We start from the raw sequence: 15268 nt of genomic DNA on the forward strand, positions 1-15268 counted from the left end.
AAATATTATTAAGAGTAGAAATTGAATAGGGAATTAAATATGAGTCATAGAGGTGAAAATTTTAAAGCATATAAAGGAGAGAAAAAAATAAAATAAAGGTGAAAATTAAAAAGCGAATGGCATTTAAATGTTGTACGTAGCTACTTGGGGTTTAAGTAAAACGTATCCCTATTAACTTTATAAGAATTTATTGGGTACGTGGGGCTTATCAGAATTAAATGAGGTGCTTTTGAGCTTTCACCATAATTTAGAGAGGAAGAAATATTTTTTTGAATTTTTCATAGCATATTTAAAACTATAATTAAGAGAGTTAAAAGAATGACTTTTGAGCTTTTATCATATAAAAAATGAGGAAAAAATAAAGAAAATGTCAAAAAAGGAGAAAAAAAACATAATTGTGTTTATGGGCCATAGAGAGGTGTCACATCACTTTATTTATGCCTAGCTTTATTCAGTTTTGGCTAAAGTTATTGACAGACCATCAAACTTATCCGTTGAATCCACTTTTGGACCCTCCAATTGAGACTTGTACCAGTTGAACCCTCCAAGAAGATGTTTACCGTGCCCCTTGGACAAAATTTGTTGAGATGGCACAGTGTGTGCATCGCACTTGCTCTTGAGTGCGTGAACAATTTCAAATAATACAACAACATACCCAGTGAAATCTCACAATGTGGGGTCTGGAGAGGATAAAGTGTACGCAGACCTTACCTCTATCTCGAAAGATAAGGAGGTTGTTTCTGAAAGACCCTCGGCTCAAGAGAAAACATGATGAGAAAAGGTCAGATAAGCACAAACAGTTCAAAGTAATATGGAAATGAAACTAACAAAAGCGAAAAAAGTCATGATAAAGCAGTCTGAGCAAAAGAAGCAGTAGCTATCACAGATAAATAAGATAATCGAAGTACAAGAAACAACATATAGTATCAGGAATCAAAGGACAATAGACTATAGATCAAAACTGCGACTACTAGTACAAAGGGATACGCGGGACTACCTACTAGCCTTCTACCCTAATCTGAGTCCTCCACAACCTCCTATCTAAGGTCATGTCCTAATAATTTCAAATAATAATTGTCATTTTTTAGCTTGAAAAATATGTGGATATAAATAATCAAGAAAGAAAAAGAATAACTAAAAAAAATATTGTAATACCATATTGTTGCCCTTCTTCTTACCACTAATTAACCCCCTCTTCCGTCACCGCCACCACCATTGTTGTCACCGCCGTCGGCGCTCTACCACCAAAAATCTGATAGAGAGGGTAAACCCAGGAAGGACATTTTCCCCTTTTCGGTAATCACAACCACCACCAACTTCCTATGTCCACCACCAACTTCCTATGTCCACCACCACCATCGGCGGTGTAAACCCATTTCAAAGTCAAACCCAAATGTCAACATTGATAAACTCACTCAAATCTTTCCTCAAGAAACCACATGCTTTCCTATCTTTGTGGGTTAATTAGTACTCTACTAAGCTTCTTTTGTGTCCTTAATTACTGAGTTTTCTTGTAATGTTTTCGCCGGAGCAACGCTGGAAAAGCATCATCACGGCAGGGCATCTTCTTTGGGAATTTAGAGAGTTCAGTGTTAACGGAGAAAGGAGCGAGAGGTGTGAGCAAAGGGCATGGTGGTGGTTTAGTGGTTGCTCTGGTTCACCGGAGCTAAAAGCTCCTCGCCGGGAAAGAGAACTGTGCAGGGGAAAGAAATGGGAGGGGGGGGGGGAGGGTGTAGGTGGGTCGCGGAAGAAAGACAACAATATTTTTCTTTTTTGTAATTTTTATTTTTTAAGTTAAAATTCATGTGTCTCTATTATATTGGTTGTTTTGGCGTGTGAATTGCACGCACTATTTATGTTTGGCTGCATATTAATTTTGTGTTCAAGTGGCACAATAAATATCTTCTTGGAGGATTCAAATGGTACGAGTCTCAATTGGAGGGTCCAAGTGAATTCCACAGATAAGTTTGAGGGTTTGTCTATGACTTAAACTTAAACCATTCAGTTTCCAATGACTGACCTTTGATATTCTTATTATGAATAGAATTAAATCAGTATTATAAGCAATTGAAGAAATCAAAGAGTCATTACCACTATCAGTTTTAGTCATTACCACTATCAGTTTTTCTCCCGCTAATTAGTAAGCTTTATTAGTATAGTATGTAATTTTGTATTCAATTTTGTAATGAATACAAAATTAGATTAATTTCGTCATCTCTATGAAAATAGTATAGCCATAAAGTAATTTCGTCATCTCTATCGGCGCAGAATTACCGTTTGAATTTTCGTTTGACTGAAAGGTAGAGTCAAAGAAGGCATTGGTGGCAAACTTGCTTGTGAGTAAATGAATTAAGAAGATTTGGATGATTGAATTATCTGAGTGAAAATGTATAGAGAGATTGATTTGAACATGTTGATTCTTTCTTCGATTGGGTTTTTCCGTAGAAGAATTTTCGATAAAAGTAATTTCAAAATAAAATAAGTGATACAAGAGAAAGTGAAGGAAAAGCATTAATGGGTTAGTGATGAACCCTTTTTAACTAGAAGGATCGCGGGTAAAAAAACTAATGGGTAATTAAGTCAAGTTAAAAGGTCATCAAATTTTTGTTTCACGCGTGTATGTTCAGCTAGCCAGCCATTAATATTAAAGCTAAGTATGGTCCAAAAAACTAATGGCAAGTCTAACTTTCAGTTTGGCACAATACTTTGGCCACTTTACTAGATTTTTTTTTTTTTTTTTCACTTTGAATATAGTAACTAATGGTCAAGGAGTTCTAACTTGCAGTTTCTTCCCTTATTGAATCAACTATAGGATCAATATTCATCATACTAAATGGCGGTGCCCGTGCATAGCAGGGCATATGCCAACATCGTAGTTTGTGTTATTTTTACAACTTCAAGATTACCGAAAGCTCTAACGAAGACAATTCCATACTTGTTTCAAGTTACAACTCTTTAGCAGGATTACTGAAAAAGGAAAAAACAATATTCAAGCTGATGAAATATTATCATATTAACGCTTCATACTATGTGCATTGGTTTGAGGAACAAAATTGTACAATATATGGGATAATACACATTTGCAACGCAGTGTACTCTTCAAGTTGCTTCCATAGAAGCACTATTTACATCTATAGGTTATTTACATATTGACAAAAGGTGATGTATTCTCCCTGTAATTGATATGTCTTGGCGCAATGTTCCAATTCTAGAGATACCATGCTTCTACCGTTGATTAGTCTTTGCTGCAAAGTTCCATTTCTAGAGGCACCACATGCTGCTGGGAACAGAGAAAACAAATGCTTACTGGCAAATGGGAAAAATATATGATTACCCACATAAATTTAATTTCAGTTAAACAGTGCTTCTCGCTCTAACTGCAGATTTTTTTGCCAGGATAATACTTCTCTCAAGGAATGAATTCAATTACTTCTAAGGAAGTATACTTGTATCTATTGCACAGAGATACCTAATGATATTTCAGTACATATATACTATACTAGATTTCGGACACGTGCTTTACACGTGTATTCCATGCTAATCGGTATAATATTTTTAAACACGATATACATAGATTTGAATAAGTGGATCACATGAAATTTGAAATAGAAAAGCGCAAGCTCAAACTAATGAATCATGAGCCTATATGATCAATATTTATTTTAATCGCAAAGTACACTGTAACCAAAAATTGCTATCTAATGAAGTTGAAAGGATATCCTTTATTTTCAGAGAGAAAGAAACGTTTCTTTAGCAGTAGTTCTTTCGGTCACTATTATAGTTTGTAGTTGTACATAATCTACGGAATGGTATAACATTTTCTTATGCATTTTTTGACATTTCAACAATACATAATTTAAATGTGAATGTGTACAGTCGCTATGGTTACAAATGTTCCACCTCTTAAAGTTCGTGCTATGTCTTTAAGAAACTGTAACCTCCCGCCTCTTTACGTTCACATACATATCAAGAAGTCGTTATCGAATGAAAGTCCTATTTTGTAGAAGCTGTACAAAAATTCAATTAATATATATCTTCATTAGGATGGCAATATTCATTGTCAATTTGATGGTGTACATGTAAAAGTATGATTACAGTGGAGAACATTGAAAGAGGTGCCAATGGAAGAAAATAAGGGCCAAAAAGGACCAGAGAAATGCCATCAGCAATCGAAACATGTCATGAGAAATTAACAAATATAATGATTGCAGATTTACTAAATAATAAAAAATGGTGAATGTACAACAAATGCATTGATTACCAGAACCAAAGTCAATAAATTATTAAAGAGTCTTAGCAAGATAAAAATATTGTTTTAGAAGAGGTGTGCATTCTGAAATTAGATTCTGTCATTCCTCTCCATAAAAACAATAGATATTGCTGATTTTGAATCATTCAGAGATTTATACTTCCATTGTTGACTCCCCTTAAACTGGACATGTAGGCGAAACTGCTCTCTAATATCACTAATTTGCACTTCACCAAGCATCTGTCATATTTTGTTACTTCTACTCTACTGGCATTCAACTGAAGTTTATTTTCGCTGACAAATTTGTCATTTTCATGTCATAAACCAGTTAAATCAGACCTTTTCTGATCAATGGCAAGATTGATTCCTCTGGAGGATTTATTGAAGGCAGATATACTCTAATAAGCTACATTGCTAAATATCATTTTATGAGGACATATATGGATATCATTTTGTAAGGACATATATGTAAGCATATTGAAATACCCCTCCCTGTGGAATTAGGAAATGGCAGCAAAAGAATTTGTATCGAGGATTCACACTTTTCTGTACTACATGTGCAAATAAGGGCATCAGAATACTGCAGGCTCTACTCCACCTCCAGAACATCCTACAATTTTTTCTTAGCTTTTTCTACCTCCCATATCAGATCTTTATTCAATGAATTCCCATCTCATAGTTTTCTTGGAGCTGTCTTTAAATGGTCAACTCTTGGATTGCCCAGTTGTTGGAATTTTCTGATCAACTTCAGTTTTTCGTTTCACTTATAATCTTCAGTTAAGTTAATGAGCCTGCTAGACATACTCACCACTTGCAATTTTAACTAACCACTAAGAGACTTAGATAATTGATATTTAAAGATTTATCCTGTGACTACTGTATATGTAATGTATGTATGTATATATACACACACAGCCACAAAAAAAAAATGACACCTCTTCACATATAAAATGAAGAAAAGATTTCTCTTGCATAACCCGAAAAAGAAAAAAGCAACATTTGGCAGCTGATAATTCATACTAGAACATATATCTAAAGCACTATGCTGAAGAATGGCTAAGAAGTGGCAAAAATACTACCATCATCTCGTATGATAATTTGATACAAATTTCTTGGAATTAACCACTTATCAAAACAGGTTTTAACAAATACTAAGCCTTCATTTTTTTTCTTTGACTTTATTAACATTGTTATGCCTTGATTTACCTATTGCTATTTGGTCCATTGTTTCCAACATAGGCCCTGAGAGAGGGTGATTGAGTTAGACCATAAGGAGAAATAGTCTGTTTTTGATTCCCATTCTTCTGCTGCATTTTTCTTCTGGCAATGTAACCTCTCACCCAAGGTGTGACATCCTCGTTGATCTTGATCACAAAAAAGAAGATAATCCGGTAGGCGATTATCATCACGAATAGGACACTGACGTCCACCCATTTTGATCTGTTCAGATCGATTTGGAATATTTGGTCTAGTATGAATTCACCCGGGATTTTGGGAAGATCAGGACTCGTGTTATCAAACACCAACCCCATCAAATCGTTTTGATATTGCCCCTGCACCATCAACAATTCAAATAAGACGTGCTAGTGACACTGTCCGTGTGTAGAAGTTAAACGCTTCTTACCTGTAGGGCCCAAAAGTGGAAACTGAGGTATGACATAGGGTAACGCCAAAAAGGCTTTGGGATGTCATTGGGGAGTCTAAAGTATCCGGAGACTAGCATAAATATTCCCTAGCACCAAGATGAAAACACAACACAAGTTAATTAAGACTATTGGAATTAAATTGGTCATTTGGTTGTAATTTTGGACTAATTGAAGGGGAACTGATGAAATTTATATATTACCTGAATTCCAGCACCTATAATGATACCCATGAGGAAATTAGGGACAACACTAGCAATGACCATCATCAAGCTTTCGACAACAGTAACACTGCCATAGAGGCAGATCACAAAGAACAAATAGTGTGTGAAGCCCGGGTGTAACCGGACCATGAAATAGCAAACAGTGCCAGAAAGAAACGTGATCAGTATCAGAAATGGCATCGCGGATAAGGTATTGCTCACTACAAATGCACAAACACCATAATGCCCATTCATCCTCTCCCTTTGAAAAACCTGTTTTCAATTTGGCAAAAGTAAAGTTCAGGTTGTTATATTGCGTTGTAAGAAAATTGGGCAGCTTTTTCAAGATTATGATACAAGGTGGCAAACCTTCATATCTTCGACAAAAGAAGGGAATCCTCCAATTGACATGAATGTCACAAATCCAAAGACGAAAGACGCACATGCTCCTCTTGCCTGTTTCATAGCAGTTGCACATATAGCAAATAGGAGGTTAATTTCTTCTCATTTATCACAAAGGAACAAGTTAAAATCTTTCAACTCTGTGGTTATGTTGCTTATGATGAGTAAAAGAGTGTATTTTTAACCTGTCTCTAGTTATCTTTTAGATGACCTGATAGTACTATCAGTATATAAAAGTTAAACGCTTAATTACATTTTTATTCAAGGGGAATTAAGATATTACCAGGATGGAACTATAACCGGTTCCGACATTAAGATAGATAGTTCCAATGCAGATTGTGACCACCAAGTAGATAACAAGCCTCAACCAGTAATAACCAAAGTCTCTTGACATGTTAATAAAGGAACGTTTGGTTAAGGTGTAGGACTGCATGAAGAAACTAGCCTGACTTCCTCCAGAATCTAGCACTGTTCCTTTCTGTTATACACCAACAAAAAAAAAAAAAAACATAATTAACAATCATGTTTGATAATAGACATGATTAGACGATGGCATTAGTAATGAATATTGATCAAAGTTGGAATATTAGAACTTACAACTTTTGACATTTCTTCAACCCTTTCGTTAGTTGAGTAACTGTACTGAGATCGACGATAATAGTCTACTAGGATGCGCATAGCTTCAGCTGTTGTCGTTTTGTCAAGAGGATCCTCGTTGGACTCAAACTGATTAGAATATAAAAAAAAATACAAAGTTAAATGAAGTAAACAATGCTAATATTGCTTAAAAGTACATTACTTTGGCTAAAAGAAACTAAGAATTGGCCACTGGGTTAAAGAACAGAAAGGTGCAGCTTATTAGTATATAGTTTATTGATTATTATATTGCACTTTATCTGAAACAAAAGCACATGGTACGCATACTTCAATTGTTCCCCTCCGTGGAACAGGGCAACAATTGCAATTGAAATAACATATTTTGTAAAACAGTAAGCTAACAGTGATTTGGAATTTTGTAGGAAAACATGATCAAAGGTGAAAATTTACCCGTAGCTTCATCGACCCTTTCAGAGTTGCCTTAACTTTGTCAAAATCAGAATTGATACATCGTAGGAAATGATCCGACGGGTTTCTCAGAGCAGGACAGGGAAAACCAGCTTGTGCAAAGAACTGCAAACACAAACAATTTTTTTTTAGACTTTTCCGGTTCTTGATCGAGTATTATCAAAATTCAAAAATCTTTATAAGAAATAAGAGTTTAACTGCTATATGATGTCACTGTATATATGTTAAATCCTAGTAACACAAAAGGGGAGAAATCTTGCCTCATATGCTTCAGAAGCCTGACCAAAGTAAACTGTTTTGCCTCCAGAAAGCAAATATAATCTGTCAAACAACTCAAACACTTCACTGCTCGGCTGGTGAATTGAGGCTATCACAGTCCTTCCATCTCTCGACAGACCTCGCAGTGTCTGTGTAACAAAGAACGCCGAAGCACTACAAAAAAGAAAGTCAGATTAGTAACCTAAAAAATAAAGCAAGTTACCTGCTAGAACATGTTAAGCGGAAAAACCAGTATGTTCATAGATCTCTAAACTTGAAAATCTTAGTACCTGTCAAGACCACTAGTTGGCTCATCAAGAAAGAGCAATCTAGGCCTCATGAGAATCTCAAGCGCGATACTAACTCTCCTTTTTTCTCCTCCACTTATACCACGCAAGTGCCAGTTCCCAATAACTGTATCAGCACAATCTTGAAGTCCCATTTCAATAATAGTACTTTCAATCAGTGTCCGCTTCTCCGACCATGGCATCCGATCAGGTAAACGCAGTTGAGCAGAGTACGATATTGTCTCCCGTACTGTTAAAGTTCCGATCAACGTATCATCTTGTGTCACATACGCCTGTAACAATAAAAAGTCAGTTTCAACTCGTACTAAAAAAATTTAAAACAAAGTGGATCCGTCTGCTATTGGTTAGATTTCTCAGATGATCACTCAATTAATAGTTATTATCTTAGAAAGTCATATTTCTTGTTGATTCTAAGTTCCTTCAACAAAGAAAGGTCACCATCTGTGATAATATATAACTACAATTCATTGAGTGACCATCTGAGAAACTCGATCTGTCTGCTATTACTAGTACTTCTACTTACAGCGGTTCCAAAAGAGAGGTTAGCTTTACGACCATTGAGCAAAACTCTGCCTGAAAGGAAAGCGTTAGAAGCGAGTCGACTGGAGAGTGCATCAAGAAGTGTGGATTTTCCAGAACCAGAAGGACCCATTAAAGCAGTGAAAGTTCCAGGTTCAGCATAGCCAGTAAGTCCTTCAAGAACATTCTGTGTTTCTCCACTATTAAGAGTAACCATTACTGTCAGATCCTTCCAAGCCAACCTAGCAGAAACATCTCCAATAAACTCTGTGTTCGTTTTTTCTTTCCATAATGTTTCACTCAATGGACTTAATCCACCTACAACTATACCATGACCTTCTGGTTTACTTGCTTCTATTTCCATCATTACATCATTTGCTGATGTTGTTGCTGATGACGAATTCCTCATCTTTGTTTCTTCTACTTAATGTTGGACTTCCAATAAAGATTTTCTGTATGAAGTAAGAAAACAGAAGAGCTAAAAGATATAGAGAATGAAGTAAGAAAAAATACAACAGCTAACAGACAGGCAATACTGTTGACTAAAAGTTTTGGACTTTTCTTGAATCTGAAATACTCAATGCATAAGCATGGTCGGTTTTTTGGAACAAATCTTCTAAAAGGGGTTGCATCTAAAGTTATAAATGCGGCTCAATGGATGGATCTCTAGAGAATAGGTATGGACAAAGGTTGAGGAACTAAATAAATCTATTGTTTTTTCCTTTGCTGAATGGCAAAGAAATGGTGAAATATGTATGTGTGAAGGTAGAGAGGAAAAAATGAAATTGTTATGAATTTGACCAGATTGGTTCATGCAAAATGAAAAGAAGGGATATGGGAAATTTTGGTTGGCTTGAATTCTCTCTTCACTCACTTCACATGCTGATCGTAACAACTATCGACTATCCACTTCAATTAAACGCAGACCTAAATATGGATACCTTAATTATTAAGTTTTTTTTAATCGCGTTATGGGGCCATTTGGGTGTGCCTCGATTATTTCTTTGGCATCTGTTGTATTTTATGACATAGATATTAAACTATTTCGTCCACCAAAATTTAGGTAGGTAAAATAAAATTACCTAAATAATGTTTTTTGTTTCTACTGAAATTCAAATACTTACTAATCTTCGATGATATTCTTCTCAATTAAATGACTATTAGGTCAAACCCATAGATGCGTTAATTTTTTCTCTTTTGGTTTATGAATATTGCGAGCGTGGAACTTTTTTTTTTTTTTCTTTTGGTTTAGAGTGAAAATTTTGGTGGAATTCAAATTTTAAGCCATGGTAAATATCTCTACTAGAATGCAATCCCAAAGGGATAATCAAATAGAAGAAGAAATTGACATTTTCCTATCATCCAATTTTTCTCTTAGTTTTGTGCGCTCATTAAATGGGTACTACTGGTAGGTGGTGGTTGGGTGGGCATTTATATCAAACCGACCCAAAATAATGGCACTTATTTGTCTTTTTTTCTTTTCCCATCGACTATTCAAAGGACTAAGTAGTCCAAACAGGGTATTATCATGCTCTAAAATAATACTTCAAAGTCTTCATCTGTCAGCACCGCATGATTAATGAACTTTTGAACACATTATTATATACAATTTTTTTAATATCAAAAAGATAAAAGCACAATGGTTAACCTGTAAGAAAGAACATTTGCTTCGTGGTTCAGTATTTGTACGAGGGTTGGTTGAATGGTGCCTTTAATAGTTTTTTTGTGCCTTAAATAGTTGCTGCGTGTCAAAGTGTGCACTCTAGAAGGACAGTGATAAGGAGGGGCACTAAAAGGGTAGTAAATAAAGCTAACAACTCTCATTAAATTAATGGCAGTAGCTATGATTTAGTTCTATTTTGCTACTACCCTATTGAGGAATTTGAAGTGAACATGGAAGGGTACTCCACATACCATTTTCATATATCTATATTTACTTTTTGGCAGTACGAGTTACAAAATTCGACCAAATTTTTGTGTTCAAAAGGTGAATTTGAAGTTGCGGGACACCCTTTCTAGCACCTTGAGTTAAGTTTTATATACCGACGGTAATTAAAACAATTTATAAAGTTAGATTAACCAAACTATTTGTGACTTGTAAGTATGTGTTTATACTAAACATGGTTAATCATTTGAAAAAGATACTGGAACTTATAAGACTCGGTCGATTATAGTGAGCATATAAAAGTCTTTTACGTCTTTTGGCTAAAACCTAAATACATGTATATAGTTATTTAGTTGTGAAAATGTCATAAAAATTATGAGTACATGCTGTTGTCTTATCAACCGATAGTGGCAAGTTGGCAACTATAATATGCTGTCAATTTTCTTTAAACTTGGCTATTGTCAATATCTGCTCTTCGTTATGTGCGTGTAAAACATGTATGTCAAATCGTCCTTTGCCAATTACTCCATCCGGTCCTAGTTGTCAATTTTGTTAGAACCAATTATTCCCAAATACTTATAGTTTTTAGAAACCAAAACAGAATTACTGACTATCTTTGTTTGTCAGCTTTATTAGAAATTTTCTCTTCTTTCCATAGTATTTCACTCAGTTTCATATTATTTAACTCATAGTACCTGAGAAGATAATTTTTAAAATAAATCTACATTACTCATGGTAACTGAGAATACAATTTTTTAAATAAATCTATTTTATTCATAGTACTTGAGAAAATAATATTTTACCTTAGATCTATTTCTTTCATGGTGCGTCAAGAAAATAATTCTTTAAGTAAATTAAGTTATTTCATTGTGGTACATGAAAATAATTCTTTACTATTATTTCTATCCAATATTACAAACTATATAATATTCAGAAATACATTTTTTATTTTCAAGTCATTTTTAGCTTTGAAATAATGATTATCCAGCATGATTTGTGAGTAATTCAAACAGAACAACTAGGTTAAATATAGCATCAAATCATATGAATCTGTCATAACGTTGCATCCCATGATTCACCGATTTATTTCTGCTTGTCTGCGAATCTTCAACATCTATGTTACCTCATTAAACTTAAAACATAGTTCCACACAAATATCGAAAATGGGGACAAAATTTAAATCACGGCCTCAAAGTATCCCTTTTGTGCAAATCATCCTCGAAATAGTTAGCAAATACAATGGGCTTTGTCATTAGGATGGGCCTTGGGCCATAATCAGATACTTTAATTGGGCCAGGCTCAAACTTAGAGATAAGTGGAAAGTGCTAACATCCAATGAGTACATCTCTATTTTGGTCTCCCCATACTGATACAGTGATACCCCATACTGATATTAACTTCTAGTTTTATCCCTATCTTTGGTCCAGAGTCTATTACATTTATTATTTAGGCCCTTACTATGCCTAAACAAGAACTGGATTGCAACTTTCTGGTGCAGCTAATTTCCCTTTAGAGGAAGACAAGGATTCTAAACAAGTTCAGTATATCCTTCCAATTTATTTTCTTCACTTTTAACCCTTCCTTGATTTGTAAAGTCCAAACAGAAATAGGCAACCCTAGTAAGATGGTACGTACATACAACCAAGGAAGAAGGAAGTAGGGGGTACCTTGAGGATATGGGGGGAAGGTGTAGTCAACAAGGTTTACATTTTTCTCTTTTTGTATAAATCCTTGACACTTGCAGCTGCGGGTCATTTGGTTGTAGTATTGGAGCAACTATCTCATCATAAGATAATGTAGTGCTTTTATTGGCCGCATAAGAATAAGATAATCGTCACTTAACTAAAGTAACATTTGGTTGGCAATATTAGATAACACTTAATATTTTTATTAAATTGTGTGAAAACTTATATATAATTTTATGCGGGATAAAATTTGAAGCACCGATACGTGTATTATCAATGCAGATACGTACACATTTAAAGACAAAAAACACCTTTTTAAAGTAAGTAATTAAATTTCGTAATTAATCATTTCATTTGATATTAATCACAGCCTAACAATCCTTTCATTATTAATCACCACATAATTAACCCCAGTATTACAATCATTGCATAACAAGTAAGTGTATACAAACGTCCCCCTATCGTGTTGTTATTTGAATTAACGTACCAATAAATTGAATTGTGTGATTAATTTAATTGTGCTAATTTTGGACTGTCCAAATTAGATATTCGAGTTGAAATTTAAAATGGCCATTTAAATTTCTGTATGTTAATATTATTGGCAAAAGAAAATACAACGTAGTTATTAAACGATTGAACTGAAAATGGAAGTACCAGAAAAATAATTACATATCGTATAAATTTTATGGCTTAACAATTTATTGGCTAATGTCTATGCGGCTCCTTAAACTTGCCCTTTTCCATTTTGCATCTCAACTAAGTGTGATTCCTATTGAACTCCTGAACTCGTTCTCAAGTGTGTCTATCAAATATAATCCAACTTATATAGTATTCCATCTTCAATGTAGCAACATGCTAATATATATTCTGATTTAATTATACCATCTTTTAACTAAGATTAGCAGTAATTGAGAGGGGAAAAAAGAGCATATCTTAATTAAGGCTTAAGCTGGTAGTGGAATAAAGAAGGCAAAACCGATACATCCATGGACCTAAAGAATAGCTTACCACATGTCTAAACTATTACTCCACCTTCATTTCCCCAATTCAATTTCTGCCTCTAAAATCAGACTTAAGGGGTTTAATAGACACACTTGAGGACGAGTTCAGGAGTTCAATAGGAATAACACTTAGTTGAGGTGCCAAAATAAAAAAAAATAAAAAAGAAAAAAAAAAGGCAAGTTTAAGGGGCTGCATATGCATTAAGCCAAATTTTATTGAATAGTATTTCTAAACAAAGGAGTGTTAAATCAATGGAGACATGAGAAAAATTGTAGACTGCGAAGTGATAACTAAATATGCAAAATGGAAACCACAGATGAAATAAAAAAGAAGGGAAAATGGTCAAATATACCCTGTACTGCCAAAAATAGTTTAAATATACCCTGTTTAAGTTTACGTCCAAATATACTTCTCTCATTATACTTTCGATCTAAATACCAGAAGAAGCAAGGCTATGGATAATTAAATATATGCTTGGCCATGGTGCCTAACCAAACCCGAAGCGTATTATAAGTGAGAGGCTCAAAAGCGGATAGCCATCGACCTCGAGGTTCGGGACCATTGCCGAAAAAAAATTAATTAGTTTTTAAAAAAATATAAATAAGTTAAACAAAAAGATAAAAGTAATGAGAAAAAAGAGTGTACTTATTACTAAGTAGTAATTAGAAACTGCAGTGATACTTTTTAGTCTTAGAATTTATATTATGCTTAATTTCTTTTTAATATGATCTGAACTAGTGATTAAAAATAATAATTTATATTTGTTTTCTTGAATTTTTTTCTTCTATGATATGTTTTTGCGTGCAAGAATGAGTGGTAGAAGATTCTATTTCATATTGCAAAAGTTTCATATTCAAATTGTACCAAAAATCACTTAAAAAATATTATTTCGAAAGACGAAAAAAATTAAAACGGCATTTAGTCCTCTAGCTCAACATACTATTTCGTTTGGTTGTATTACCGCTTGTACTCTTCAATTAAAAAGTGACAAATCCTGCTCCATTTATTTAACAAGTGTTCGGTTGGTGCCAACCTATTTTGACACCTCTAGATACCATGACCGATTACCATTGATAAAGAAGAATCTTTCTAAATCACTTCATGTCAACGACACCTTGAAGCATCCGAAATACATCGTGATTGAAAATGACATAGTGTTCCTGATAGAAAATGACGACTCCTTTAGAAAAAACAAACTTATTCAAATTCTTTTTCTTACAGAAGTTCTGTTCCGACCACCCGAACTTGCCAACAAGTGCTTATGAAAACAGATCGGTGTGAATGATAAAGTCTTAAGTCAGTTTTTCCGTAGTGCCACACCCTAAAATAGCAACATCCTTCTTATTACAGCACTCCATTATACGTTGGCACAAATTTGTCCTTAATTTTGACGGAGCTATACGTGGCAAGCTTATAATTAAATAACCCTCCCCAATTTTAAATACACTATTTCTTTAGACACAACCCATTTAACACATCCCCACCCATTCGCTCCACTTTGAGTTCTTTCTTTTCCTATCTTTTTCTTCTTCTCTTTTCAACCGTCAAATTCACAAAGAAATTAAGCTTTGAGATAACTAGTAGCAAAATGGAAACCATGGGGACCAAAATAGCAATTATTTTCTCTATAGCCACGTGTCAGTTTTAGCAAGTTAGCGTTGAATCGCTGACTGTTTTCTTTTGGGAACCATAACAAAATATTGTACTTTAAATTACGATGATTATTTTTCGATTTTCGGACATTAGACTATCGAATACCCCAACTCCGTTTCTCGTGCAAGTCCAAGATTGATGGATCCATCTCACACTACTACATTATTAATATCCATTTCAATAAAGAATAAAATTATCCGTAACTTCCGCCAAATTTGTTAATGGTTGCTTCTAATTACATCAACATATAGCGCCCATTTGTCTCTCGCCATGCATGAGAAAATTGTTGTATCCAATAACCTTTTCCCCCCCAATAGAATTGGAGATTGATAAATTTCTTGTTCTTGTCGGGAGGAATTAATTTGGACCAAAAAGGTGGAAAAAAAAAGATTAAAG

General features: G+C 34.4%; 1 protein-coding gene across 1 annotated transcript; it reads right to left on the reverse strand.

Moving 5' to 3' along the window:
* Positions 1-5200: 5200 nt before the first annotated feature.
* LOC132056108 (ABC transporter G family member 11-like) lies at positions 5201-9593 on the reverse strand. Its single transcript, XM_059448174.1, has 10 exons — positions 8652-9593; positions 8111-8400; positions 7823-7994; positions 7545-7667; positions 7095-7223; positions 6781-6975; positions 6465-6551; positions 6096-6368; positions 5874-5981; positions 5201-5802 (listed from the first exon to the last, which is right to left on the reverse strand). The coding sequence occupies exons 1-10, from the start codon at positions 9054-9056 to the stop codon at positions 5452-5454; spliced, it is 2133 nt and encodes a 710-aa protein (XP_059304157.1). The 5' UTR covers positions 9057-9593; the 3' UTR covers positions 5201-5451.
* Between the last annotated feature and the right edge of the window lie 5675 nt (positions 9594-15268).

The sequence above is a fragment of the Lycium ferocissimum genome, chromosome 5, assembly GCF_029784015.1.
Source record: "Lycium ferocissimum isolate CSIRO_LF1 chromosome 5, AGI_CSIRO_Lferr_CH_V1, whole genome shotgun sequence".
Lineage (NCBI taxonomy): Eukaryota > Viridiplantae > Streptophyta > Magnoliopsida > Solanales > Solanaceae > Lycium > Lycium ferocissimum.

Coding starts and splice junctions, on each gene's coding strand:
- LOC132056108 (XM_059448174.1), bottom strand. CDS start 9,056: ATGAGGAATTCGTCATCAGCAACAACATCAGCAAATGATGTAATGATG. Junction 7,995..8,110: donor CCAACTAGTGGTCTTGACAG/GTACTAAGATTT, acceptor TCTTTTTTGTAG/TGCTTCGGCGTTCTTTGTTA. Junction 7,668..7,822: donor AGGCTTCTGAAGCATATGAG/GCAAGATTTCTC, acceptor TTGTGTTTGCAG/TTCTTTGCACAAGCTGGTTT.